The sequence below is a fragment of the Somniosus microcephalus genome, unplaced genomic scaffold (genome assembly GCF_052327205.1).
Source record: "Somniosus microcephalus isolate GS21.2 unplaced genomic scaffold, FLI_Smic_1.0 unresolved_chr1, whole genome shotgun sequence".
In the NCBI taxonomy this organism is placed as follows: domain Eukaryota; kingdom Metazoa; phylum Chordata; class Chondrichthyes; order Squaliformes; family Somniosidae; genus Somniosus; species Somniosus microcephalus.
In genome coordinates, this window is record NW_028225179.1 from 107,582,698 (window position 1) to 107,610,079 (window position 27,382).

The window sequence follows — 27,382 nt, forward strand, 5'->3', positions numbered from 1 at the left end:
CCCCATCCTCCCTTCTCTTCCCCATCCTCCCTTCTCTTCCCCCCCATCCCTCCCTTCTCCTCCTCCCCCCACCACCTCCCTTCTTCCCCCCCCACCCTCCCTCTCCCCCCCCCCCCACCACAACCCCCTCACATCCCCCCCACCCACCCTCACTTCCCCCCCCACCAACACACCCCCCCCCCCCCACCCAACACCCTCCCCCCCCACCCCCCCCCCCACCCAACCTCCCCCCCCCCACCCACCCACACTCCCCCCCCACCCACCCAACACACCCCCCCCACCCACCCAACACACCCCCCCACCCACCACACTCCCCCCACCCACCCAACCCCCCCCCCACCCAACACAACCCCCCCCCCCACCACCACAACCCCCCCCCACCCACCCCATCTCTCCCCCCCCCACCCACCCTCTCAACCCCCCCCACCCACCAACACTCCCCCCCCACCCACCCAACACTTCCCCCCCCACCCTCCCTTCTCTTCCCCCCCCCACCCTCCCTTCTCCCCCCCCACCCACCCATCTCTTCCCCCCCACCCTCCCTTCTCTCCCCCCCCACCCTCCCATCTCTTCCCCCCCCCACCCCTCACTTCCCCCCCACCCACCCTTCTCTTCCCCCCCCACCCCCCCTCTCTTCCCCCCCCCACCCACCCTTCTCTTCCCCCCACCCTCCCTTCTCTCCCCCCCCCTCCCTCTCTTCCCCCCCACCCTCCCTTCTCTCCCCCCCCCACCCTCCCCCCCCCCACCCTCCCTCTCTCCCCCCCCACCCTCCCTTCTCTTCCCCCCCACCCTCCCTTCTCTTCCCCCCCACCCTCCCTTCTCTTCCCCCCCACCCTCCCTTCTCTTCCCCCCCCACCCTCCCTTCTCTTCCCCCCCCACCCTCCCTTCTCTTCCCCCCCCACCCTCCCTTCTCTTCCCCCCCCACCCTCCCTTCTCTTCCCCCCCACCCTCCCTTCTCTTCCCCCCCACCCTCCCTTCTCTTCCCCCCCCACCCTCCCTTCCCCCCCACCCTCCTTCTCTCCCCCCACCCTCCTTCTCTTCCCCCCCCACCCTCCCTTCTCTTCCCCCCCCACCCTCCCTTCTCTTCCCCCCCCACCCTCCCTTCTCTTCCCCCCCCACCCTCCCTTCTCTTCCCCCCCCACCCTCCCTTCTCTTCCCCCCCCACCCTCCCTTCTCTTCCCCCCCCACCCTCCCTTCTCTTCCCCCCCCACCCTCCCTTCTCTTCCCCCCCCACCCTCCCTTCTCTTCCCCCCCACCCTCCCTTCTCTTCCCCCCCACCCTCCCTTCTCTTCCCCCCCCACCCTCCCTTCTCTTCCCCCCCCACCCTCCCTTCTCTTCCCCCCCACCCTCCCTTCTCTTCCCCCCCCACCCTCCCTTCTCTTCCCCCCCCACCCTCCCTTCTCTTCCCCCCACCCTCCCTTCTCTTCCCCCCACCCTCCCTTCTCTTCCCCCCCACCCTCCCTTCTCTTCCCCCCACCCACCCTCTCCCCCCACCCTCCCTTCTCTTCCCCCCCACCCTCCCTTTCTTCCCCCCCACCTCCCTTCTCTTCCCCCCCACCCTCCCTTCTCTTCCCCCCACCTCCCTTCTCTTCCCCCATCCTCCCTTCTCTTCCCCCACCTCCCTTCTCTTCCCCCCACCTCCCTTCTCTTCCCCCATCCTCCCTTCTCTTCCCCCCACCTCCCTTCTCTTCCCCCCACCCTCCCTTCTCTTCCCCCCCACCCTCCCTCTCTCCCCCACCTCCCTTCTCTTCCCCCCCACCCTCCCTCTCTTCCCCCACCTCCTCTCCCCACCCTCCCTTCTCTTCCCCCCCACCCTCCCTTCTCTTCCCCCCACCCTCCTCCCCCTTCTCTTCCCCCCCACCCTCCCTTCTCTTCCCCCCCACCCTCCCTTCTCTTCCCCCCCACCCTCCCTTCTCTTCCCCCCCACCCTCCCTTCTCTTCCCCCCCCACCCTCCCTTCTCTTCCCCCCCACCCTCCCTTCTCTTCCCCCCCCACCCTCCCTTCTCTTCCCCCCCACCCTCCCTTCTCTTCCCCCCCCACCCTCCCTTCTCTTCCCCCCCCCCCTCCCTTCTCTTCCCCCCCACCCTCCCTTCTCTTCCCCCCCCACCCTCCCTTCTCTTCCCCCCCCACCCTCCCTTCTTCCCCCCCCACCCTCCCTTCTCTTCCCCCCCCCACCCTCCCTTCTCTCCCCCCCCCACCCTCCCTTCTCTTCCCCCCCCACCCTCCCTTCTCTTCCCCCCCCACCCTCCCTTCTCTTCCCCCCCCCACCCTCCCTTCTCTTCCCCCCCCACCCTCCCTTCTCTTCCCCCCCCACCCTCCCTTCCCCCCCACCTCCCTTCCCCCCCCACCCTCCCTTCTCTTCCCCCCCCCACCCTCCCTTCTCTTCCCCCCCACCCTCCCTTCTCTTCCCCCCCCCACCCTCCCTTCTCTTCCCCCCCCCACCCTCCCTTCTCTTCCCCCCCCCACCCTCCCTTCTCTTCCCCCCCCCACCCTCCCTTCTCTTCCCCCCCCACCCTCCCTTCTCTTCCCCCCCCACCCTCCCTTCTCTTCCCCCCCCACCCTCCCTTCTCTTCCCCCCCCCACCCTCCCTTCTCTTCCCCCCCCTTCTCTCCCCCCCACCCTCCCTTCTCTTCCCCCCCCACCCTCCCTTCTCTTCCCCCCCCCACCCTCCCTTCTCTTCCCCCCCCCACCCTCCCTTCTCTTCCCCCCCCCACCCTCCCTTCTCTTCCCCCCCCCACCCTCCCTTCTCTTCCCCCCCCACCCTCCCTTCTCTTCCCCCCCCACCCTCCCTTCTCTTCCCCCCCCACCCTCCCTTCTCTTCCCCCCCCCACCCTCCCTTCTCTTCCCCCCCCCACCCTCCCTTCTCTTCCCCCCCCACCCTCCCTTCTCTTCCCCCCCCCACCCTCCCTTCTCTTCCCCCCCCCACCCTCCCTTCTCTTCCCCCCCACCCTCCCTTCTCTCCCCCCCCCCTCCCTTCTCTTCCCCCCCCCCACCCTCCCTTCTCTTCCCCCCCACCCTCCCTTCTCTTCCCCCCCCACCCTCCCTTCTCTTCCCCCCCCCCCACCCTCCCTTCTCTTCCCCCCCCACCCTCCCTTCTCTTCCCCCCCCACCCTCCCTTCTCTTCCCCCCCCACCCTCCCTTCTCTTCCCCCCCCACCCTCCCTTCCCCCCCCACCCTCCCTTCTCTTCCCCCCCACCCTCCCTTCTCTTCCCCCCCACCCTCCCTTCTCTTCCCCCCCCACCCTCCCTTCTCTTCCCCCCCCACCCTCCCTTCTCTTCCCCCCCCCACCCTCCCTTCTCTTCCCCCCCCATCCTCACTTCTCTTCCCCCCCCACCCTCCCTTCTCTTCCCCCCCATCCTCCCTTCTCTCCGAGAATGTGCTTAACTCTGTGATGTCGAACTTGAACCCACCCTTTTAGAGGGGAGTGTGCTAGCACAGAGCCAGTGTCACAGATAGAATTACGTAGAATTTGACAGCAGAGTAACAGGCTTTTCAGCCCCACTGGTCTGTGCCGGTGTTTCATCTCCACACGAGCCTCCTCCCACTTTACTTCATCTCACCCCATCAACATATCCTCCTGTTCCTTTCTCCCTCACGTACTTATCTAGCTTCCTCTTAAATGCAGCTACGACATGTAGAAATGCAGATGGTTGTTATGAGATATTAAATCGAGGATGTTAAATTATATCATTAAAATGTTTAATTGTGTCACTCTGTCCTCTCTCCCCCATTAGTGTCACTCTGTCCTCTCTCCCCCATTAGTGTCACTCTGTCCTCTCTCCCCCATTAGTGTCACTCTGTCCTCTCTCCCCCATTAGTGTCACTCTGTCCTCTCTCCCCCATTAGTGTCACTCTGTCCTCTCTCCCCCATTAGTGTCACTCTGTCCTCTCTCCCCCATTAGTGTCACTCTGTCCTCTCTCCCCCATTAGTGTCACTCTGTCCTCTCTCCCTGCTCCCTCTGGACTGTTCCACACTTGCTCCCCTCCCTCTCGCTCCACCTCTTTCTCTTGCTGCTTACTCCTGAGTTTGGAGAGTTGTCACTCAGTGTTGATTCAGGGGACAGCACTGGCGGGCGCTTCCCTTTAACTCTGCCCTGCGATATCTTGTAGGTGGCGGGAGTGGGATTGGACGAGCTGTTTGCCAGCGCTTCGCTAAAGAGGGAGCCTTGGTGGCGGTGGTGGATATCGATGAAGGTGCGGCTACTGAGACCCTGCAGACCCTGCCCTGTGATCAACAGCAGCACTCTGTGTTTGTCACAGATGTGACCTCCTCCGAGAGCGTCCGCAGACTTGTGTCTGAGATACAGGTAGGAGATACAGACATTGACTGGCTTCAGGATCTTTACAGTCGTTAATTGGCCTCGTACCTCTTCTATAAAGGACACAATTCCATGGAACATCATCTGTCTGGGGAGTGGGGAGTCTGAGTAGAGTATCAAGTAATTTACCAAGTGCTGGTTTGACTTGGTGTATTTGGTGTATTCGCTCATGGGATGTGGGCGTCACTGGCAAGGCCAGCATTTATTGCCCATCCCTAGTTGCCCTTGAGAAGGTGGTGGTGAGCCGCCTTCTTGAACCGTTGCAGTCCGTGTGGTGAAGGTACTCCCACAGTGCTGTTAGGGAGGGAGTTCCAGGATTTTGACACAGCGACGATGAAGGAATGGCGATACATTTTCAAGTCAGGATGGTGTGTAACTTGGAGGTTGTTGTGTATTTTGAATGTGTATTAGAATTGTCCCACATGGGATACCGTAGTGGTGATTTGCAATGCACTATGGGAAATGTAGTGCATTGAGTGAAGAAGCACATTGTAAATAAAATGGCCGTTAACTAAACTCTCCACCCCGGAGTCCTCCTTAATTGTTACATAGGTAAGGGTATAAAACCCCTTGAGACACAACAAAACTGGCGACGAGGATGACGGACTTGCGCATCACTTTGCACTGGAATCGGCGATGTTTAAAGTAAGAAGTTCCTGTCTTTTCTTAATGGCGCGCCCGCAGTTTAATGCTGATGCAATCACCTCGTAAAGGTGGCGGTTCGTGTGTTACACAAATAAGAAGGGGGAGAGTAACGATACAGTGAAACGAAGTGGAGGAAAAGGACTGTAAAGAAAAAAAAAGATAACAAAATGGCTATGCTAACCGGAGCATTTGGACCATTTGATGAAATGGTGGAGCAATGGAGTGCTTATACAGAGCGTTTCGGATTTTTCGTGACTGCAAATGGCATTAAAGATGACGTGAAAGTGGCGACGTTCCTCAGTGTGATCGGAGCAAAAACATTTGGCTTGTTACGGAGTTTGATGCACCCGGATAAGCCCGGCGCTAAGACATATGATCAGATTGTGGAAGTTTTGGAAACACATTTCGCACCCAAGCCGCTGCTGATTGCCGAGAGGTTCAGGTTTCACAAACTAAACCAAGGGGAGGGTGAGTCCATAGCCGAACATGTTGCAGTGCTAAAGAAGCTAACTGAGCATTGTGAGTTTGGTGAAACTCTAAATGACACTGTCCGTGATAGGTTTGTGTGTGGATTAAGATGTGAAGCAACACAGAAGCGCTTGCTCACGACTGACAAACTGACGCTTAAATCAGCAGTGGAGCTCGCTGTGTCTATGGAGTTAGCAGCTAAAGATGCACAGCTGTTGGGGGCTGCAACAAGAGTGCACAGGGTAGCAGCTACACCGGATAAGCATGCAAGGGGTGCCAGAGAGTGCTACAGATGTGGGAGGTCAGGTCATCAGCCATCTGACTGCTGGTGTAAAGACCTGACCTGTCGGAAATGTGAAAAGAAAGGACACATTGAACATGTGTGTAAAGGGCAAAGCAAACAATCCTACACAGAGACACACAAAAACAAACAAGGAAACACATCCAACTGGTGTTCTAAAAAAGAAAAACCTACACTTGGTGAAACAAGAACAGGAAGACAGTGACACAGACTCTGATGGGGAGCTGAATCTCCATGTGTTAACGGTGAATGGAGGCTCACCAGGCTATGGAGTCACTCCACTACTAGAGGGAATACCGGTCAAAATGGAGCTGGATACGGGGGCCGCTGTCTCCTTGATTTCAGAGAAGCTATTCAAAGAAAAACTGAACCACTTATCACTGACGCCGGCCAAGCTCATCTTAAAGACCTACACTGGGGAAACAGTCCCAATGCTGGGTAAGACGGAGGTCAAGGTGGAGCTTAATGGACAAACCGTGATGCTGCCAGTTTACATGGTCAAGGGTGACTATCCATCCCTGATGGGCAGGCCATGGTTGGAGAAAATTCATCTGGATTGGAAAAAAGTGAATGCGGTGTCAGTCGAAGAGGCGGGGCTAGCGGCAGTGTTGACAAAGCATGCAGCTGTCTTTGACGGAGAATTGGGGAGTATGAAGGGGATTACGGTCAAACTCAAGGTGAAGCCTGACAGCCAGCCACGATTCCTGAAGGCCAGGAACGTTCCCTACGCCCTCAGACCAAAGGTGGAGGCTGACCTGGAGCGTCTGATCAAGATAGGGGTCCTGGTGCCGGTTTCGCACAGTGAGTGGGCCACGCCCATGGTACCAGTGATGAAGAGTGATGGTGCGGTTCGCTTATGTGGAGATTTCAAAGTAACAGTGAATCCTGTGCTCTCAGCTGAACAGTACCCCCTCCCCATCATTGAAGATCTTTTCGCGGGTCTAGCAGGCGGTCAGAAGTTTAGCAAGATTGATCTATGCCAAGCCTACTTGCAGATGAATGTAGAAGAGGACTCACGGAAGTACCTCACCATCACCACCCACAAGGGCCTCTACAGGTACTGCCGCCTACCCTTTGGTATAACGTCAGCACCAGCATTGTTTCAGCGGGCTATAGACCAGATCTTAAGCGGCATTCCAGGAGTACAATGTTATCTCGACGATATCCTTGTCACAGAAAAGGACGACAACGAGCATCTGCAGAACCTGATGAAGACACTGGGAAGTCTTGAAGAATATGGCTTACGCGTTCGCAAAGACAAATGCGAATTTTTCAAGCCATCAGTGGAGTACCTAGGCCATGTCATCGACGCGGACAGCCTACACACAGCACCGTCGAAAGTGAAAGCCATTGCCGACGCTCCTGCACCTACAAATGTCGGCCAGCTGCGGTCATTCTTAGGTCTCCTGAACTATTACGGAAAGTTTATTCCACAGCTGGCATCACTGTTGAAGCCATTATATGAGTTGCTGTGTCAGGGCAAGGCCTGGGCGTGGACGAAGGAGTGCGAAGCTGCATTCAAGAAAGCCAAAGCAGCTTTGACTGACCCAAGAGTGTTGACTCACTTTGACCCGTCGTTGCAGATTCAGCTGGCCTGTGACACGTCGCCTTATGGCGTCAGCACGGTCGTGTCCCACATCTTTCCCTCAGGCGAAGAGAAGCCGATTGCATTCGTGTCAAGGTCCCTGAGCAAGGCGGAGGTGAAATACCCACAGATCGAAAAAGAGGTTTTGGGCATCATCTTTGGAATCAAAAAGTTACATCACTACTTGTTCGGAAGGAAATTCACCTTGCTGACGGATCATCGTCCTCTGACATCGATCTTTGGTCCACACACAGGAATACCCTCCCTGGCAGCGTGCAGGATGCAGCGCTGGGCGCTGATGTTAAGCGCTCATAATTACAACATCAAATACCGGAGGTCAGCAGCACATGGCAATGCAGACGGATTGTCAAGACTTCCGCTGCCTGTGCCCTCTGAAGGCTGTGAGCAGAAGATTTTCTACTTTGACATGGTGAGCAATGCCCCTGTCACGGCCTGGCAGGTCAAGAAAGAGACCAGAGTGGACCCTACGCTATCAAAGGTGCTGGATCGGGTGATGCGAGGAGACGGATCACGGGTGTCAGACGCACCACCTGAGCTCCTACCTTACCTGTCAAGAGGGAAGGAGTTGTCTGTCACGTCAGGATGCCTCCTTTGGGGCATGCGAGTGATCATACCACCAAAGCTGCGGAAACATGTCCTCAACGAGCTGCACTCAGGACATTGTGGTATTGTCCGGATGAAGGAGCTGGCACGAAGCTACTTCTGGTGGCCCGGTCTGGATCATGAAATTGAAGTTGAAGCGAAATCATGCCCATCATGCGAGACAACCAGGGATACGCCAAGAGCAGCGCCACTGCATCCATGGGAATGGCCGGCGACACCGTGGCAACGGATCCATCTGGACTTCGCGGGACCAGTGGAAAGAGCGATGTTCCTGGTCGCGGTGGACTCCCATTCCAAATGGCCGGAGGTTGCAGTAATGTCCACTACCACTACGGAGAAAACCATCGAGACTCAGAGAGATGTTCAGGTGATTTGGTCTGCCGGAGCAGATCGTAACCGACAATGGAACACAGTTCACATCCCAGGAGATGGAGGAGTTCCTCAAGAGCAATGGAATCCAGCACACGTTCTCCGCGCCTTATCATCCATCCACGAATGGATTGGCGGAGAGATTTGTTAGAACGCTGAAACGCGCGTTGAAAGCGGCAAGAAGTGATGCTGCTCTAAAGCAGCGCCTGAATGCTTTCTTGCTGAAATACCGAAACACGCGTCGTGCTACGACTGGAGCATCTCCTGCTTACCTACTCATGGGAAGGCAGCTACGGACACGCCTTGACCTGCTGAGGCCAACGTCCACAGAAGCAGTGGTGCACGCCAATCAGCAGGATCAAGTCAGCAGACGAGCTCAGAGGTCCAAAGAACGACACTTTGTGGTGGGGGGCAAAGTACTCGCGCGTAACTACACCACCCCGGAGCGGTGGGTCCCGGCTACGGTCATTCAAAAGACGGGCCCCGTTTCATACCGAGTCCGCACTGGAGACGACCGAACATGGAGACGGCATGTAGACCAGTTACTGCCAAGACAGTCGCCACAGGTAACCCAAGAAACAGAGGATCAAGGACCTGCTGGGGGCTCCAGCAGGGACTGGTCGTCCGACCCTGAGACGGTGGCACCATCCACTCTTGTGCCATCGAGGGAGGAAGCCACGCCTGCAGGGTCACTGGAGAGCCAGCCAGAGCCTGCTCCTGAGACTAGGCGTTACCCCCAAAGAGAAAGGCAGCCTCCAGAGCGCCTTAGTTACAGTTAGTGCTAACCTGTGTGCATGGGGCAGAATAATCCCCAGGGTAAGTGGAATGTAGAGGCAGTCTACCCTCTCTTCCAAAGTTATAGTCATTTTCAGTTATTCTGTTTTGTGGACAATCTATTTTAAGGGGGAGGAAATATGTTGTGTATTTTGAATGTGTATTAGAATTGTCCCACATGGGATACCGTAGTGGTGATTTGCAATGCACTATGGGAAATGTAGTGCATTGAGTGAAGAAGCACATTTGTAAATAAAATGGTCGTTAACTAAACTCTCCACCCCGGAGTCCTTCTTAATAATTGTTATATAGGTAAGGGTATAAAACCCCTTGAGACACAACAGAGGTGAACTTGTAGGTGGTGGTGTTCCCATGTGCCTGCTGCCCTTGTCCTTCTAGGTGGAAGAGGTTGCGGGTTTGGGAGGTGCTGTCGAAGAAGCCTTGGCAAGTTGCTGCAGTGCATCTTGTAGATGGTACACACTGCAGCCACAGTACGCCGGTGGTGGGGGGAGTAAATGTTTAAGGTGGTAGAGGGGGTGCCAATCAAGCGGGCTGCTTTGTCTTGGATGGTGTCGCGCTTCTTGAGTGTTGTTGGAGCTGCACTCATCCAGGCAAGTCGAGAGTATTCCATCACACTCCTTACTTGTGCCTTGTAGATGGTGGAATGGCTTTGGGGAGTCAGGAGGTGAGACACTCGCTGCAGAATACCCAGCCTCTGACCTGCTCTTGTATCCACAGTAGTTATGTGGCTGGTCCAGTTAAGTATCTGGTCAATGGTGACCCCCAGGATGTTGATGGTGGGAGATTCAGTGATGGTAATCCCGTTGAATGTCAAGGGGAGGTTGTAATGAGGTCTGGAGCTGAGTGGTCCTGGCGGAAACTGAGCATTGGTGAGCAGGTTATTGGTGAGTAAGTGCCACTTAATAGCACTATCAATGACACCTTCCATCACTTTGCTGATTGAGAGTAGACTGCTGGGGCAGTAATTGGCTGGATTGGATCTGTCCTGCTTTTTGTGGACAGGGCATATATGTGCAGTTTTCCACATTGTCGGGTAGAAGCCAGTGTTGTAGCTGTACTGGAACAGCTAGTTCTGGAGCACAAGTCTTCAGCACGACAGCCGGGATGTTGTCGGGACCCATAGCCTTTGCTGTATCAAATGCGCTCAACCCTTTCTTGATATCACGTGGAGTGAATCAAATTGGCTGAAGACTGGCTTCTGTGATTGTGGGGACCTCAGGAGAAGGCCAAGATGGATCATCCACTCGGCTCTTCTGGCTGAAGGTGGTTGCAAATGCTTCAGCCTTGTCTTTTGCACTCGCGTGCTGAGCTCTGTCACTATTGGCGATGGGAGTGTTCATGGCGCCTCCTCCTCCCGTTAATTTACCCAGTGCTGGCTTGACTTGGTGTATTTGGTCATTTGCTCAGTGATGCCTGTTGTGGTATGTATTGGACACTTTACTCAATGCCCATTGAAAGGGTATTAGACCCCACTGCAACTACCCACCTTTCACCAGATCCTTCCTCCCTTTCTCTGTGTAGAAACACCTCTCATTGCTTCTTGTATCAGGCATTCTGTCTGCTGGAAACGTGTTCCCTTGGATGGACGAAGTTCTGTCTGATTTTTTACCTCATGCCTTCTTATTTACACTTAACCATGGTGAAGAATTTGCCCTGAACCGTTTTGTCAATTCCCTTCATAATCTTGAAAATGTCGATTATATCATCCGAATGGCTTCCCTTTTCTAAAATAAAAGGCAAGTCCAAGTCCTTTAACCTTTCGTGATAAATTAAATATGGAGCTTAATCACCCAGTACGTTCATCTAGGATCGAGTTCAGGTCTCTGGAAGAGGCCTCTAGGAATTTGGTTTTAGTAAAATGTTTCAAGAAAATTAGAGCCAGAAGTTACATCAGGAAGTGCTTTTTCACACCAAGGGCAGTGGAAATCTGGAATGCTCCCCAAAAAGCCTGTGGATGCCGGGGGGAACAGTTGACATGTTCAAGACTGAGATCGATAGATTTTTGTTGGGTAAGGGTGTCAAGGGATATGGAGCACAGTGGAACACCTCCGTTCAGTCCGTAAGGGTGACCCCGAGCTTCCGGTCGCCTGTCATTTTAATTCACCGCTCCATTCCCACTCCGACCTCACCGTCCTTGGCCTCTTGTATTGTTCCACGGAAGCTCAACGTAAACTCGAGGAACAGCACCTCATCTTCCGATTAGGCACTCTGCAGCCTTCCGGTCTCAATATCGAGTTCAACAATTTCAGATCATAAGCTCGGCCCCCATTTCATTTTTTCTTGTAATTTTTCCACTCCTTTTTCCCCCCCCCCCCTTTCCTTTTGTTTCTCTCTCACACCTGGCAGCTATCTTTTGCCCTGCCAGTACACTTTACACCTAATCTCAGCCTATTACCATCTCGTCTAGCTTCTAATCTCTTTTACTTCTTTTGTTTCTTTTATTCTTTTGTCCGATCGCAGCCCTGCCTTTGATCTAGTTTCTTTTCTTTCCAGTTTTGAAGAAGGGTTCGACCCGAAACGTCAACTCAAATTTCTCTCCACGGATGTTGCCTGACCTGCTGAGTTTTTCCAGCATTTTCTGTTGTTATTTCGGATTTCCAACATCTGCAGTATTTTGCTATCGGGCAAATGGAGTTGATGTGCAGAAAGGCAAATGGCCTTTATTGCAAAGGGAATGGAGTATAAAAGTAGGGAAGTCCTGCTACAACTGTACAGGGTATTAGTGAGACCACACCTGGAGTACTGCGTACAGTTTTAGTCTCATTATTTAAGGAAGGATATATTTGCATTGGAGGCAGTTCAGAGAAGGTTCACGAGGTTGATTCCGGAGATGAAGGGGTTGTCTTATAAAGAAAGGTTGAGCAGGTTGGGCCTATACTCATTGGAGTTTAGAAGAATGAGAGGTGATCTTATTGAAACATAAGATTTTGAGGGGAATTGACAGGGTAGATGCAGAGAGGATGTTTCCACTCGTGGGGGAATCTAGAACTAGGGGGCATAATTTCAGAATAAGGGGACACCCATTTAAATCGGAAATGAGGAGAAATTTCTTCTCAGAGGGTCATGAATCTTTGAAATTCACTTCCCCAGAGAGCTATGGAGGCTGGGTCATTGAATATATTTAAGGTGGAGATAGACAGATTTTTGAATGGTAAGGGAGTCAAGGGTTATGGGAAGCGGGCAGGGAAGTGGAGTTGAGGCCAAGATCAGATCAGCCATGATCTTATTGAATGGCGGAGCAGGCTCGAGGGGCCCAATGGCCTACTCCTGCTCCTACGTCTTATGTTCTTATCAGCCACGATCTGATTGAATGGCAGGACAGGCTCGAGGGGCTGAATGGCCTACTCCTGTTCCTACGTTTGTCCTTCAGGGACGAGAGCTTGTCACACCCACCTGGTCTGGCCTACATGTGACTCCAGAGCCAGACTACGAGGTTGACTCTCAATGACCTCGGGGCACCTAGGAATGGGCAATAAATGCTGCCTTGTTGTGTCACCCGCCTCCCAAAGCCCATAAATCAGAGATCGGGAGATGAGTGTGGGCATCTCAATCGTTCTGGCGGGTGACAGCATAAATGGGTAAATGTCAATCTTGTAGGGCGCGAACCCATTCGCTCCTCACACAAGGTACGCCGGTTTCAATTGATAGGAGAGGGGAGTTTTTCTGCTGAAGCTGCCTTATTGCCGGGAGCACCAATAAATAGTATTGGGAGATGTCCAAATCATAGGGCTGGATTTTGCCAATGGGGATCTTTTGGAGGCGGGATTTCCACTTGTGGGGTTTCAGTCCCGCCTCCATCAACTTCTGGCCAACCCACGCTATTTTCCTTTGATTGACCTTATTAAGCCCACCCAGCGGGTTTAGCAGGCCAATTAAGGGGAAGCCGGTTACAGAGAACGTCAGCGTATGATGTTTCATCTGTCAAAAAAATTTTGACAGATGAATTGTCATCGTTTGACAGCTCTGTGCAGCTGTCAAACACTGACATTCTCTGTGGTTTGATGAGTTCTTGAATTCAAGACCTCATCAAACCTCTTTCTTTTGCAGAAATGAGATGGGTGTTGCAATGGAGAATGCAACGGCCATCTGTCATCTCTACCGCGGAGGTCCGAGACTCTCCGCATCCCCAACATTTGAAGCCTGCAGGAAGAAACAAAGGTAAGGAAACATTTTCTATCACTTTCCACTTAACTCACATACTCACCTCTCCACACTTGCACCCATCACTTACCTTCACAGCGCACTTTTGCACCCCTCCGACCCCCGCAGACCCACTACTCGCCTCGGTGACCCTGGCGGGGTTCGCAACCTTCGGGAAGCCCGCATTCGTGTGGGTAAATGGGGATAATCCTCTTATCTGCCTGTTACCTACCTGTTAACAGGCAGTTAAGTGGCTGTAATCCCTTCCCACCTCCAAGGTGTCGGGACCCATACCCGCCCCCCCAGGGCTGGCAAGATCGTGCCCGTAGTAGCAACCCGGCTGTGTTGGTGGAGTGAAATATGAGGAACAATTGGACAAGCCTTGAAAAGTGATGCCTCCCGAAAGGACCTGAGAGAGTAGGAGATGATCCTTAGCTGGGCAGGGAGTGTCAGTCCCGAGCTGTAATTTCAGATTGGTCAGGGTAGCAGGATAGACTTGCAAAGGGCACGCTAAGGACAGACTCCCAGTAATTATTCTTGACGCAGAGGGCGACCATCAGCTGGAACAGGTTACCCGGGGAGGCAGCTGAGGCCCAGACACTGGACGCACCTGAGAAACAACCAGATATTGCAATGAGAAGGTGCTGGGTTGGTTTCCTGGAAGGATGAGACCAAAAGGGCACAGGGCATCATCGTGGTTTGAACCTTATTGTGTGAGCCTGTGATCTTTGCCCTTGCAGACTGGGTTGATGGTTTCACAGATTTCTCCCCCGCCCCCACAGTAACTTTTGCCCCCCTTCTGCGTTTCCTCTTTCAGACGCAGTTTTCTCGGCCTCCCTGCATAGCAGTGAACTGCGCTGGAATCACCATGGATAGCTTGCTTCTGAAGATGGAGGAAGAAGCTTTCGACCGAGTGTTAAAGGTTAATTTGAAGGTGGGTGTCATTGACAAGAGGATGGAGACTGAACACGGAGGAGAAGGGGGAATTTGACGTAATAGGGTAGATGTTCAACCCGGCCCCTGGGTGTAAGCCGGGCGTTATAGAAACCACCTGCTTTTCATTTCCACGATTTTAGGTAGCCAGATTGAATTTTATGGAAGATATTCGCAACTCCAGGCAAAAATCACGCGGTGTAATATTAGTAACACACAGGTTGATGCATTCATAGCAACTGCCTCAGTCTCCAGTTGAATGTAATAATCCGTTGAGAAAGAACTTGCATTTCTATAGTGCCTTTCACATCCTTGGGACGTCCCAAAGCGCTTTACAGCCGGTGAATTACTTTTGAAGTGTAGTCACTGTTGTAATGTAGGAAATGTGGCAGCCAATCGGCACACAGCAAGATCCCACAAACAGCAATGAAATAAATGACCGGATAATCTGTTCTAGTGCTGTTGGTTGAGGGATAAATATTGGCCAGGACACCGGGAAGAACTCCCTACCTGTTCTTCCAATACTGCCGTGGGATCTTTTACGACCAGCTTAGAGGGCAGATGGGGCCTCGGTTTAACATCTCATCCGAAAGACGGCACCTCTGACAGTGCATCGCTCCCTCAGCACTGCACTGGAGTGTCAGCCTGGATTATGCGCTCAAATCTCTGGAGTGTGACTTGAACCCACAGCCTTCTGACTTAGAGGCGAGAGTGATACCAACTGAGCCAAGCTGACATTTAAAATAAACCAATTAAAATAGTGGGGCAAGGAATTTGCTAAGCACAGATTAATCGATTTGCCACTACTATTGCGGGTCGTGATTTCAGACCCGGTAGTTTTATGATCGCTTAGGTCCGATAGGAAGGGGTTGGCTAATATGATCCACTCATCGTGACTCCTCGCACTGACCTAGAAGGGTTTCCTCCAGTCTCTGTCAGCGACATCCTAAACCTTTATTGCAAGGGGTTTGGAGTATAAAAGCAGAGAAGTCCTGCTACAACTGTACAGGGCGTTGGTGAGACCACACCTGGAGTACTGCGTACAGTTTTGGTCTCCTTATTTAAGGAAGGATATACTTGCATTGGAGGCAGTTCAGAGAAGGTTCACTCGGTTAATTCCTGAGATGAGGTGATTGACTTATGAAGAAAGGTTGAGCAGGTTGGGCCTATACTCATTGGAATTTAGGACAATGAGTGGTGATCGTATTGAAACATAATTAGATACTGAGGGGGCTCGACAAGGTAGATACAGAGAGGATGTTTCCCCTTGTGGGGAAATCTAGAACTCGGGGGCATAGTTTCAAAATAAAGGGGTCGCCCTTTTGGAACTGAGATGAGGAATTTCTTCTCTGAGGGTCGTAAATCTGTGGAATTCTCTGCCCCAGAGAGCCGTGCAGGCTGGGTCATTAAATACATTTACGGTGGAGATATTCAGATTTTTGCAAGATAAGGGAGTGAAGGGTTATGGGGAGCGGGCAGGGAAGTGGCTTTGAACCCAAGATCAGCCATGATCTTATTGAATGGTGGAGCAGGCTCGAGGAGCCAAGTGGCCTATTCCTGCTCCTATTTCTTATGTTCTTATGTAGAGTGGGAAGTCTTCCACCATTCACTGTTGAAATCTTCCTTTCGGAACTCACTTACAGTTTCACTGGAACATAAGGAATCTTTCTGCAGTGTTTAAGATGTTGCTGACCTGTCCTGGCTGGAGAAAACCTCACCCGATATCAGCAGACATCACGTGACCTAACTGATATACCTATCAATTTATCCAATGAAAAGCGACGAGTTAAGAAAGTAACTATAGGTTTTTATTGGCTAAATAACAGAGCCCACCCTCGTGGGTGATCGGATCCAACAAGGAGGAATACCAGCCAGTCGACCACCTTTATACCTGGGCAGGTAGGTGGAGCCGTGGGCGGAGTCAGCAGTGGTCAGCCCAGGTATAACAGCGTGACAAGAGGTGACCTCGTATAGTGATACAACAGTGTGAACAGTGATAACCATAGAGTAACGATATAACAGTGATAACCATAGTGTAACGATAGTGAACGATAAAAGTGGTTTACCACATTCACCCCTTGTTTAGATTTGAGTCCGGCGGGGTGAAGTGTACTACCAGTTCTGGTATGTCAGTCTGTCCGGAGGCCTCGTAAGCCTTTCTGATCGTCGCAGCGGCGGTGTTGCATTATCCGGTGTTAATGCTGGTGTCTGCGTGGTCGGCGAAGGCTCGTGGGGTTCCGGCATGCCGTCTACCTCAGGTGGCGTGGGGGGGGGGGGGGGGGGGAACGGTGGTGTCTCAGGAGTGCCCGAGGGTGCGAGGTCTCGTAAGGAGACTGTGTCCTCCCGCCCGTCTGGGTATGCCACATAGGCGTACTGGGGGTTGGCGTGCAGGAGGTTCACCCTCTCGACCAGGGAGTCCGTTTTATGGGCCCTCACGTGCTTTCGCAGCAGGACGGGCCCCGGAGAGGTCAGCCAGGTTGGTAGCGTGGTACCTGTAGTTAACTTCCTGGGGAAAACAAACATTCGTTCATGGGGGGTGGCGTTAATGGCCGTGCACAGTAGTGACCGGATGGAATGCAGCGCTGCTGGGAGGACTTCCTGCCAGCGGGAAGTTGGGAGGCCCTTAGACTTTAAGGCTAAGAGGACGGCCTTCCATACCGTCGCGTTCTCTCTTTCCACCTGCCCGTTCCCTCGGGGGTTGTAGCTGGTGGTCCTGCTTGCAGCAATACCTCTCGCTAGTAGGAACTGACGGAGTTCCTCGCTCATGAAGGAGGAGCCCCGGTCACTATGTATATAGTTTGGGAACCCGAACAAGGCGAAGAGGTCGTTCAGGCATTTAATGACCGTGGTACTGGTCATGTCTGGGCAGGGGAAGGCAAAGGGGAAACGGGAGTACTCATCAACAATGTTGAGAACATTGCGGTCAGAGGACGGGAGGGGCCCCTTAAAATCGATGCTCAAGCGCTCGAAGGGGCGGGTGGCCTTGATCAGGCTTGCTCTGTCCGGCCTAAAGAAGTGCGGTTTGCACTCGGCACAGGTCTGGCAGTTCCTGGTCATGGTCCTGACCTCCTCGATGGAGTAGGGCAGGTTGCGGGCCTTAATGAAGTGGTAAAGTCTGGTTACTCCGGGGTGGCAGAGGTCGTTGTGGAGGGTCTGAAGTCTATCAATTTGCGCGCTGGCGCATGTAATTCGTGAAAGAGCATCAGGGGGTTCGTTCAGCTTACCTGGCCAGTACAAGATATCATAATCATAGGTGGAGAGCTCGATTCTCCACCTCAAGATCTTGTCATTCTTGATTTTGCCCCTCAGCTTGTTATTAAACATAAAAGCGACCAAACGCTGGTCGGTGAGGAGGGTAAATCGTTTGCCTGCCAGGTAATGCCTCCAGCGTCGTACCGCCTCCACAATCGCCTGGGCCTCCTTCTCGACTGACGAGTGTCGGATCTCAGGGCCCTGTAGGGTCCTTGAGAAGAAGGCCACCGGTCTCCCCTCCTGGTTAAGGGTAGCGGCTAGGGCGAAGTCGGATGCATCGCTCTCCACTTGGAAGGGGATGGACTCATCCACTGCGTGCATTGTGGCCTTGGCAATGTCTCCCTTAATGAGGGAGAAGGCTGCGCACGCTTCCTCCGTAAGGGGGAAGGATGTGGACTTCATGAGGGGCCTGGCTTTGTCCGCATAATTGGGCACCCATTGGGCATAGTAGGCGAAGAGCCCCAGGGTTCTCTTTAGTGCCTTTGGACAGTGGGGGAGGGGTAGCTCCATGAGGGGGCGCATTCTTTCGGGGTCGGGGCCGATGACTCCGTTCTCTACTACACAGCCGAGGATGGCAAGGCGCGAGGTGTTAAACACACATTTCTCCTTATTGTAGGTGAGGTTCAGCCGTTGGGCCGTACGGAGGAATCTCTCCAGATTAACATCATGGTCCTGCCGGTCGCGGCCGCAGATGGTGACGTTATCTAGGTAGGGGAACGTGGCGTGCAGCCCGTTCTGGTCAACCATCCGGTCCATCTCCCTTTGGAAGACCGAAACCCCGTTGGTGACGCCGAAGGGGACCCTAAGGAAGTGGTAGAGGCGGCCATTCGCCTCGAAGGCGGTATACTGGCGGTCCTCAGGGCGGATAGGGAGTTGGTGGTAGGCCGACTTAAGGTCGATGGTCGAGAATACTCGGTATTGTGCGATCTGATTGACCATATCAGATATGCGGGGAAGGGGGTATGCGTCCAGCTGGGTGTACCTGTTTATGGTCTGGCTGTAGTCGATGACCAGGCGGTTTTTATTGCCGGTCTTAACGACCACGACCTGGGCACGCCAGGGGCTGGTGCTCCCCTCGATGATGCCCTCCTTCAGGAGACGCTGCACCTCGGAGCTAATGAAAGCTCTGTCCCCGGCGCTGTACCGCCTGCTCTTGGTAGCGACGGGTTTGCAGTCGGGGGTGAGGTTGGCGAACAGGGAAGGTGGCGGGACCTTGAGGGTGGATAGGCCGCAGGTGTTACACGGTGGGCGGTTTAAAATCTGTTGGTTGTCGACTGTGAGTGGGGGGAGGGGTCCGCCGTATGCTAGCGTGACGCTTTGGAGGTGGGATTGGAAGTCTAGACCTAGTAGGACGGCAGCGCATAGCTGGGGCAGGACGAGGAGTTTAAAATTTTTATACTCCGTGCCCTTAACCGACAGGGTCACAACACAGTAGCCGCTGATGTCTGTGGCGTGGGACCTCGATGCCATCGAGATCCGGTTGCGCGTTGGCCGGACCGTGAGGGAGTAGTGGCTCACCGTGTCTGGGTGGATGAAACTCTCCGTGCTTCCGCTGTCGAACAGGCAGGTCGTGGCGTGGCCGTTTACTTTGATGTCCATCATGGACTTGGACAGGTGGTGCGGGCGGGCTTGGTCCAGTGTGACGGAGGCTAGTGTATAGCTGAGCGAGTTGCTGTCGTCTGCGGGTGAGGCGGTGGTCGGGTCTGGAGGCACGGTGGCAGTCGAGCGTGGTGGGTAAAATGGCGGCGCCCACGAGGTTGGACAAAATGGCGGAGAAGATGGCTGCACCCACAACTCACATGAGGCACTGGTGGTGTCGGTTGCCTGGATCAAAGATGGCCGCCCCCATGGCTCACATGTGGGGATGCTGGCCTCTGTGGCCTTGATGGAAGATGGCCGCCCCCACAGCTCGCATGAGGCACTGCTGGCCTCTGTTGATCTCCCTCTGCAGGCCTTTGCAAAGTGGCCTTTCTTCAGGCAGCTCGAGCAGGTCGCGTCTCTGGCTGGGCAGCGCGCCCTCGGGTGTTTCGCCTGGCCGCAGAAGAAGCAGCCGGCGGCCCGATCGCGGGGGTCCGATGTCGCAGCCGGTACCGGGGGTGGCGGTCCCGATCGGGTCCGGGACGCCGACGCTGAGGTAGGTCCCAGGGGGGGTGCTGCGGGGGGTATTGCGGTCGGGGTCGGTCCCGAGCCCCAGGGTCGCAAATTACAGTACCTGGAATATGCCTCGAGGTCCCGACGGGCCACTTCTAGGGAGCGAGCGAGGGCTGCAGCTGTGTCCAGGTCGAGGTCCTTTGCTTCAAGCAGTCTTTGCCGTGAGTAGTCGGACCGCAGGCCTTTCACGAAGGCATCGCGGACATTGTCTTCAGTATTTTCTGCCACCGTTACCGCTTTAAAGTTACAGTCCCTGCCGAGTGCTTGTAGCGCCTGTAAAAATTCATCTACAGACTCTCCTGGTTGTTGCGGGCGGGATCTTAGGAGGTGTCTGGCATACATGGAATTTACCGGGCTCTGGTACTGTCGTTTCAGCCGGTTGATGGCGTCCTCGTATGTTTTAAGGTCCCGGATGAGTGCGAATACTTTAGGGCTCACTTGGGCGGTCAGAACTCTTAGCTTGGATTTCTGAGGCACGCCGGATTCTCCCAGGTAGGACTCGAAACAGCTCAGCCAGTGTTCGAAGTCGAGGGCTGAGTTTGCTGCCTGTGGGTTTAGATCCAGGTGCGGTGGTCGGAGGGCTCGCAGCCAAGCTGGCTGCTGTGGCTGTTGTAGCTGGGCGTCTGGCTGGTCGTTTGGCTGCTCGTTTGGCTGCTCAAGTAACGACATTTTAAAATTTAGCCAATAAAATTGATATACCTATCAATTTATCCAATGAAAAGCGACGAGTTAAGAAAGTAACTATAGGTTTTTATTGGCTAAATAACAGAGCCCACCCTCGTGGGTGATCGGATCCAACAAGGAGGAATACCAGCCAGTCGACCACCTTTATACCTGGGCAGGTAGGTGGAGCCGTGGGCGGAGTCAGCAGTGGTCAGCCCAGGTATAACAGCGTGACAAGAGGCGACCTCGTATAGTGATACAACAGTGTGAACAGTGATAACCATAGAGTAACGATATAACAGTGATAACTATAGTGTAACGATAGTGAACGATAAAAGTGGTTTACCACACTAACCTTCATTCCTATGAAAGGTCGATGGAAGAGCTTGAACTGTTTAAACAGCTGAGCAGGCTTGATGTTGAAAGCAGTTAAACGCTCTGTTCCACGAAACATTAACCTCTCCATTTCTCTCCTCCGCTGCCGACTGACCTGGGAGGCATTTCCTCTTTTAAATTCTGTTTCCTTCCTTCCTTCCTTTCTGCACGTGCTCCCGCTGACCCTTGTCTCTGGAACTGTGTCTCCGCAGGGTACGTTCCTGGTGACCCAGGCAGTTGCCAAAGCGTTGATCACCAGCGGCGCTAAGAAGGGCTCCATCATCAACCTGGGAAGCATTGTGGGCAAGGTACGCACAGATGGCATGGTGGGAAGGCGCTGGGGCTGGCGCCTTTATTCCCTGTTCAGTTCCCTTCTTCGACAGCGCCTCCCAAACCCGCAACCTCCACCGCCTACAAGGACAAGGGCAGCAGGCGCATGGGAACACCACCACCTCCAAGTCACACACCATCCTGACTTGGTTTCAGTTTTTAAAAAAATTACAAAAGCAAATGTATACATGATCCAACAAGATTGTTATCTTTATTAGTGACCTGATGGAGGGCTTCAAGATTATGAAGGGGTTTGATAGGGTAGACGTAGAGAAGATGTGTCCACTTGTGGGTGAGTCAAAAACATAAGGGCCATAAATACAAAATAGTTACTAATAAATCCAACAGGGAATTCAGGAGAAACTTCTTTACCCAGAGCGTGGTTAGAATGTGGAACTCGCTACCACAGGGAGTAGTTGAGGCGAACAGTATAGATGCATTTAAGGGGAACCTAGATAAGTATATGAGGGAGAAAGAAATAAAAGGTTATGTTGATAGGGTGAGATGAAGAGGGGTGGGAGGAGGCTCGTGTGGAGCATAAACACTGGCATAGACCAGTTGGGCCGAATGGCCTGTTTCTGTGCTATAAATTCATCCCTTTCCACCATCTACAAGGCACAAGTTAGGAGTGTGATGGGATACTCTCCACTTGCCTGGATGAGAGCAGCTCCAACAACAATCAAGAAGCTTGACATCATCCAGGACAAAGCAACCTGCTTGATTAGCTTGAAAAGGCTTCAGAGACCCAGGTAAGGCCTCAGACCGCGGGTGTCGGCGGGAGGCGCGAGCGGGAAGCTTAAAAAAGCTTCAGAGACCCAGGTAAGGCCTCAGACCGCGGGTGTCGGCGGGAGGCGCGAGCGGCAAGCTTAAAAAAGCTTCAGAGACCCAGGTAAGGCCTCAGACCGCGGGTGTCGGCGGGAGGCGCGAGCGGGAAGCTTGAAAAAGCTTCAGAGACCCAGGTAAGGCCTCAGACCGCGGGTGTCGGCGGGAGGCGCGAGCGGGAAGCTTGAAAAAGCTTCAGAGACCCAGGTAGGTTTACCAGTCTCCAGTCTCGGACCTCAGAGGGAAGGAGAGAGGTAAAAAGTAATCCAAGTGTGACGTCACCAGAAAGCGGGTCAGTGATTGGTTGGTGAGTTTTTCTCTCTTTTTAAGCTTAAACTCTCTGGTTTATAGTTTCTAAGGTGCGATATTCATCATCTAGAATCGGGGCAGAGGGTATTTAAGAATAATATTAATAAATGTAATTAATTACATAGAATGGGAGATCAGGTGATGTGTTGCTGCTGCAATATGTGGGAGCTGGTGGACACCATTGATGCTCACAGTGATCACATTTGCAGTAAGTGTTGGCTGCTCGAGGAATTCCGGCTCCGTGTTGAAGAGCTGGAGTCCGAGCTTCAAACACTGAGACACATCAGGGAGGGGGAGAGTTACCTGGACTCTGTGTATCAGGAGGTCGTCACACCAATTAGATTAATTAATTCCGATGTAGCCCGTGGCCAGGGTCAGGATGGTGTGACAGGAGTGAGGCAGGTACGGGGATCCAGGGGGTAGTGTTGGAGGAGCCGCAGCCCTTGCTCTTGTCGAACAGGTTTGAGGCTCTTACTCCCTGTGAGGATGGGAACAGGGACTGCGGGGAGGATGAGCAACCTGGCCACAGCACCGTGGAGCGGGGGGCCATTCAAGTGGGGGGAGATAAAAGAAATGTTGTAGTGGTAGGGGATAGTATTGTTAGGGGGATAGAGAGAGTTCTTTGCAGCCGAGAGCGAGAGTCCCGAAGGCTGTGTTGCCTGCCCGGTGCCTGGGTTAAGGACACCTCCTCTGGGCTGGAGAGAAACTTGGAGTGGGAGGGGGAGGATCCAGTTGTCGTGGTCCATGTTGGTACCAACGACATAGATAGGACAAGAAAGGAGGTTCTGCTGAGGGAGTTTGAGCAGCTAGGGGCCAAATTAAAAAGCAGAACCACAAGGGTAATAATCTCTGGATTACTACCTGAGCCACATGCAAATTTGGCTAGGGTAAATAAAATTAGAGAGTTAAATGCGTGGCTCAAAGCTTGGTGTGGGAGAAATGGGTTTTGCTTCCTGGGACACTGGCATCAGTACTGGGACAGGAGAGAGCTGTTCCGTTGGGACGGACTTCACTTGGCCAGTGCTGGGACTAGAGTCCTGGCGAATCGAATAGCTAGGGCTGTAGAGAGGGCTTTAAACTAATTAGTTGGGGGGAGGTTTTAAGAGAGCGAAAAATAAAAATGACCGGAGAAGGCAATAGAGCAAGGTAGCAGTGGGGGAATTAAAAACCAGAGCGTGTCAGGAAGGGACAGAATGTATATAATGATAAAGGTAAAGTAGTAAAAGGGGTAAAAGCAGGAATAAATTGTCAGAAAACATATTTGAAAGTTCTTTATCTGAATGCACGCAGCATTCGTAACAAAATTGACGAGTTGACGGTACAAATAACTACACATGGGTATGATCTGGTGGCCATTACGGAAACATGGCTGCAAGATAATCATGACTGGGAACTAAACATACAAGGGTATTTGACAATTAGGAAGGACAGACAGGAAGGAAAGGGAGGTGGGGTTGCTATGTTAATCAAGGATGAAATCACTGCAATAGTCAAATGATATTGGGTCAAAGGATCAGGATAGTGAAATAGTTTGGGTGGAGATGAGGAATAAGAAGGGGAAAAAGTCACTAGTGGGCCTAGTCTATAGGCCTCCTAACAGTTGCAACTCTTGGTCGGAGTATAAATCAGGAAATAGTTGGGGCTTGTAATAAGGGAACAGCTATAATCATGGGGGATTTTAACTTTCATATTGACTGGACTAATCAAATTGGGCATGGCAGCCTTGAGGAAGAGTTCATAGAGTGTATTAGGGACGGGTTCCTTGAGCAGTATGTAACTGAACCAACCAGGGGACAGGCAATCTTAGATCTGGTCCTGTGTAATGAACCAGGATTAATAAAAAATGTCCTAGTAAAGGATCCCCTTGGAATGAGTGACCATAATATGGTTGAATTCCAAATTCAGTTTGAGGGTGAGAGAGTTGGATCTCAAACCAGCATACTGAGCTTAAATAAAGGAGACTATGAAGGTATGAGAGTAGAATTGACTAAAGTGGACTGGGAAAACAGATTAAAGTGTAAGACGGTACAAGAGCAGTGGTCTACATTCAAGGAGATAGTTCACATCTTTCAAGATAAATATATTCCACTGAGGAAAAAGGGGAGTAAAAGAAAAGACAGCCATCTGTGGCTTAGTAAAGTAATAAAGGATAGTATCTGACTGAAAACAAGGGCATATAAAGTAGCCAAATCTAGTGGGAGGATAGAAGATTGGGAAGCATTTAAAAGCCAGCAAACAATAACTAAAAGATTAATTAAGAAAGGGAAGATAGCTTATGAAAGTAAACTAGCAAAAAATATAAAAACAGATAGCAAGAGTTTCTACAGCTATATAAAAAGAAAAAGGGTGGCTAAAGTGAAAGTTGGTCCCTTAGAGGATGGGACCGGGAAACTAGTGGTGGGGAACATGGAGATGGCAAAGACGCTGAACAAATATTTTGTATCAGTCTTTACAGTAGAGGACACTAAAAATATCCCAACACTGGACAAACAGGGGGCAATGGCGGGGGGAGGAGCTAAAGACGATTAAAATCACTAAGGAGATGGTACTCAGTAAAATAATGGGACTTAAGGCGGATAAATCCCCCGGACCTGATGGCCTACATCCTAGGGTCTTGAGAGAAGTGGCGGTAGGGATTGTGGATGCATTGGTGACTATTTTCCAGAACTCCCTGGACTCAGGAAAGGTCCCGGCAGATTGGAAAACTGCTAATGTAACACCCTTATTTAAGAAGGGAAGTAGACAAAAAGCTGGAAACTATAGACCAGTTAGCCTAACATCTGTGGTTGGCAAAATGTTGGAGTCCATTATTAAGGAAACAGTAACAGAGCATTTGGATAAACATAATTTAATAGGACAAAGTAGGCATGGTTTTATGAAGGGGAAGTCATGTTTGACAAATTTGCTCAAATTCTTTGAGGATGTAACATACAGGGTGGATAAAGGGGAACCAGTGGATGTAGTGTATTTGGACTTCCAAAAGGCATTTGACAAGGTTCCACACAAAAGATTACTGATCAAGATAAGAAATCACGGGATTGGGGGTAATATACTGGCATGGGTGGAAGATTGGCTATCTAACAGAAAACAAAGAGTTGGGATAAATGGTTCATTCTCGGGCTGGCAATCAGTAACTAGTGGTGTTCCGCAGGGGTCAGTGCTGGGACCCCAACTCTTTACAATCTATATTAACGATTTGGAGGAAGGGACCGAGTGCAACATATCCAAGTTTGCCGACGATACAAAGATGGGAGGGAAAGCAGTGAGTGAGGAGGACATAAAAAACCTGCAAAAGGACATAGACAGGCTAAGTGAGTGGGCAGAGATTTGGCAGATGGAATATAACATTGGAAAGTGTGAGGTTATGCACTTTGGCAGAAAAAATCAAAGAGCAAGTTATTATCTAAATGGAGTGAAACTGCAAAGTGCTACAGTACAAAGGGATCTGGGGGTCCTGGTGCATGAAACACAAAAAGTTAGTATGCAGGTGCAGCAGGTGATCAGGAAGGCCAATGGAATCTTGGCTTTTATTGCAAGGGGGATGGAGTATAAAAACAGGGACGTCTTGCTGCAGTTATACAGGGTATTGGTGAGGCCACACCTGCAATACTGCATGCAGTTTTGGTTTCCATATTTAAGAAAAGATATACTTGCTCTCGAGGCGGTTCAGAGAAGGTTCACTCGGTTGATTCCGGAGATGAGAGGGTTGACGTATGAGGAAAGGTTGAGTAGGTTGGGACTCTACGCATTGGAGTTCAGAAGAATGAGAGGCGATCTTATCGAAACATATAAGATTGTGAGGGGGCTTGATCGGGTGGATGCGGTGAGGATGTTTCCACTGATGGGTGAGACTAGAACTAGGGGGCATAATCTTAGAATAAGGGGCTGCCCTTTCAAAACTGAGATGAGGAGAAACTTCTTCACTCAGCGGGTAGTAAATCTATGGAATTTGCTACCCCAGAGAGCTGTGGAAGCTGCAACATTAAATAAATTTAAAATGGAGATAGACAGTTTCCTAGCAGATAAGGGAATTAGGGGTTACGGGGAGAGGGCAGGGAAGTGGACGCGAGTCTAGATTCGGATCAGCCATGATCCTATTGAATGGCGGAGCAGGCCCGAGGGGCCGTATGGCCTACTCCTGCTCCTATTTCTTATATTCTTATCCACTGCCTTAAACATTCACTCCCTCCACCACCAGCGTACCGTGGCTGCAGTGTGAACCATCTACAAGATGCACTGCAGCAACTCACCAAGGCTTCTTCGGCAGCACCTCCCAAACCCGCGACCTCTACCACCTAGAAGGACAAGGGCAGCAGGCGCATGGGAACACCACCACCTCCACACTCCCCTCCAAGTTACACACCATCTTGACTTGTACATATATTGGCCATTCCTTCATCGTCGCTGGATCAAAATCCTGGAATTCCCTCCCTAACAGCACTGTGGGAGTACCTTCATCACACGGACTGCAGCGGTTCAAGAAGACAGCTCACCACCACCTTGTCAAGGGCAGCTAGGGATGGGCAATAAATTCTGGCCTTGCCAGCGAGGCCCACATCCCGTGAATTAATAAATAACAAAAAAAAATCCCATCAGTCTAGGTTCGATTTGAATCCACGCTCCAGAGGTGAAAGGTCAGCGAATGACCCACTCTACCTCCCAGCCCTGTGTTTGGGGCTTTCTTGTGCCTCACTGTCTGGCTCGAGGGCCAAGCGAGTCACTTGGGAAGAAACGTGCCCCTTGCCAGCGATCTGTGGGTTTAATATAAGGCTGAAGAAAGAGTGCTCCACACGGCCCTGCTGGGTTTCAGTCTGACAGTGTCCCCGCTGTGAAGGGGAGATGGGGGTGCGTGGGCTGCAGTGTGTTTGTGTGAGGAGATTTACTCTGCCTTTGCTCTATTGTGGCAGGTTGGAAATCTGGGACAGGCAAATTACACAGCATCCAAAGCTGGAGTGGTGGCCCTGACAAAGACCAGTGCGAAAGAACTGGCCAGGTACTCACTACTGTGTTACTGTGTGTGTGTTACTGTGTGTGTGTGTTACTGTGTGTGTGTGTGTGTTGCAGTGTGTGCTGCAGTGTGTGCATTATACTAAGGTACAGCGTGTGCGCTATATTATGTTGCAGTGGGTGCATTATACTGTGCGTTACAGTATTTGCGTTGTATAGTGTGTTAGTGTGTGCATTATCCTGTGTATGTTACTGGCGAATCGACTAACTAGGGCGATAGATTGGGCTTTAAACTAATAAAGAGGGGGAGGGTAAAGGTAAATTTATAAGTCTAAAGAAGAAAGTCAAGGCTGT

The 27,382-nt window shown here is 52.2% G+C and overlaps 1 protein-coding gene across 1 annotated transcript in view; it reads left to right on the forward strand.

Annotated features, from left to right (window-relative positions):
• Positions 1–27,382, forward strand: part of LOC147095698 (E3 ubiquitin-protein ligase TRIM69-like) — a 107,654-nt gene that overhangs the window by 52,893 nt on the left and 27,379 nt on the right. Inside the window, exons 10-13 of the mRNA XM_085974747.1 lie at positions 4,089–4,307; positions 14,064–14,180; positions 20,833–20,928; positions 26,989–27,074. Of these exons, the coding sequence (XP_085830873.1) occupies positions 4,089–4,307; positions 14,064–14,180; positions 20,833–20,928; positions 26,989–27,074 (518 nt within the window). The remainder of the gene's footprint in view (positions 1–4,088; positions 4,308–14,063; positions 14,181–20,832; positions 20,929–26,988; positions 27,075–27,382) is intronic.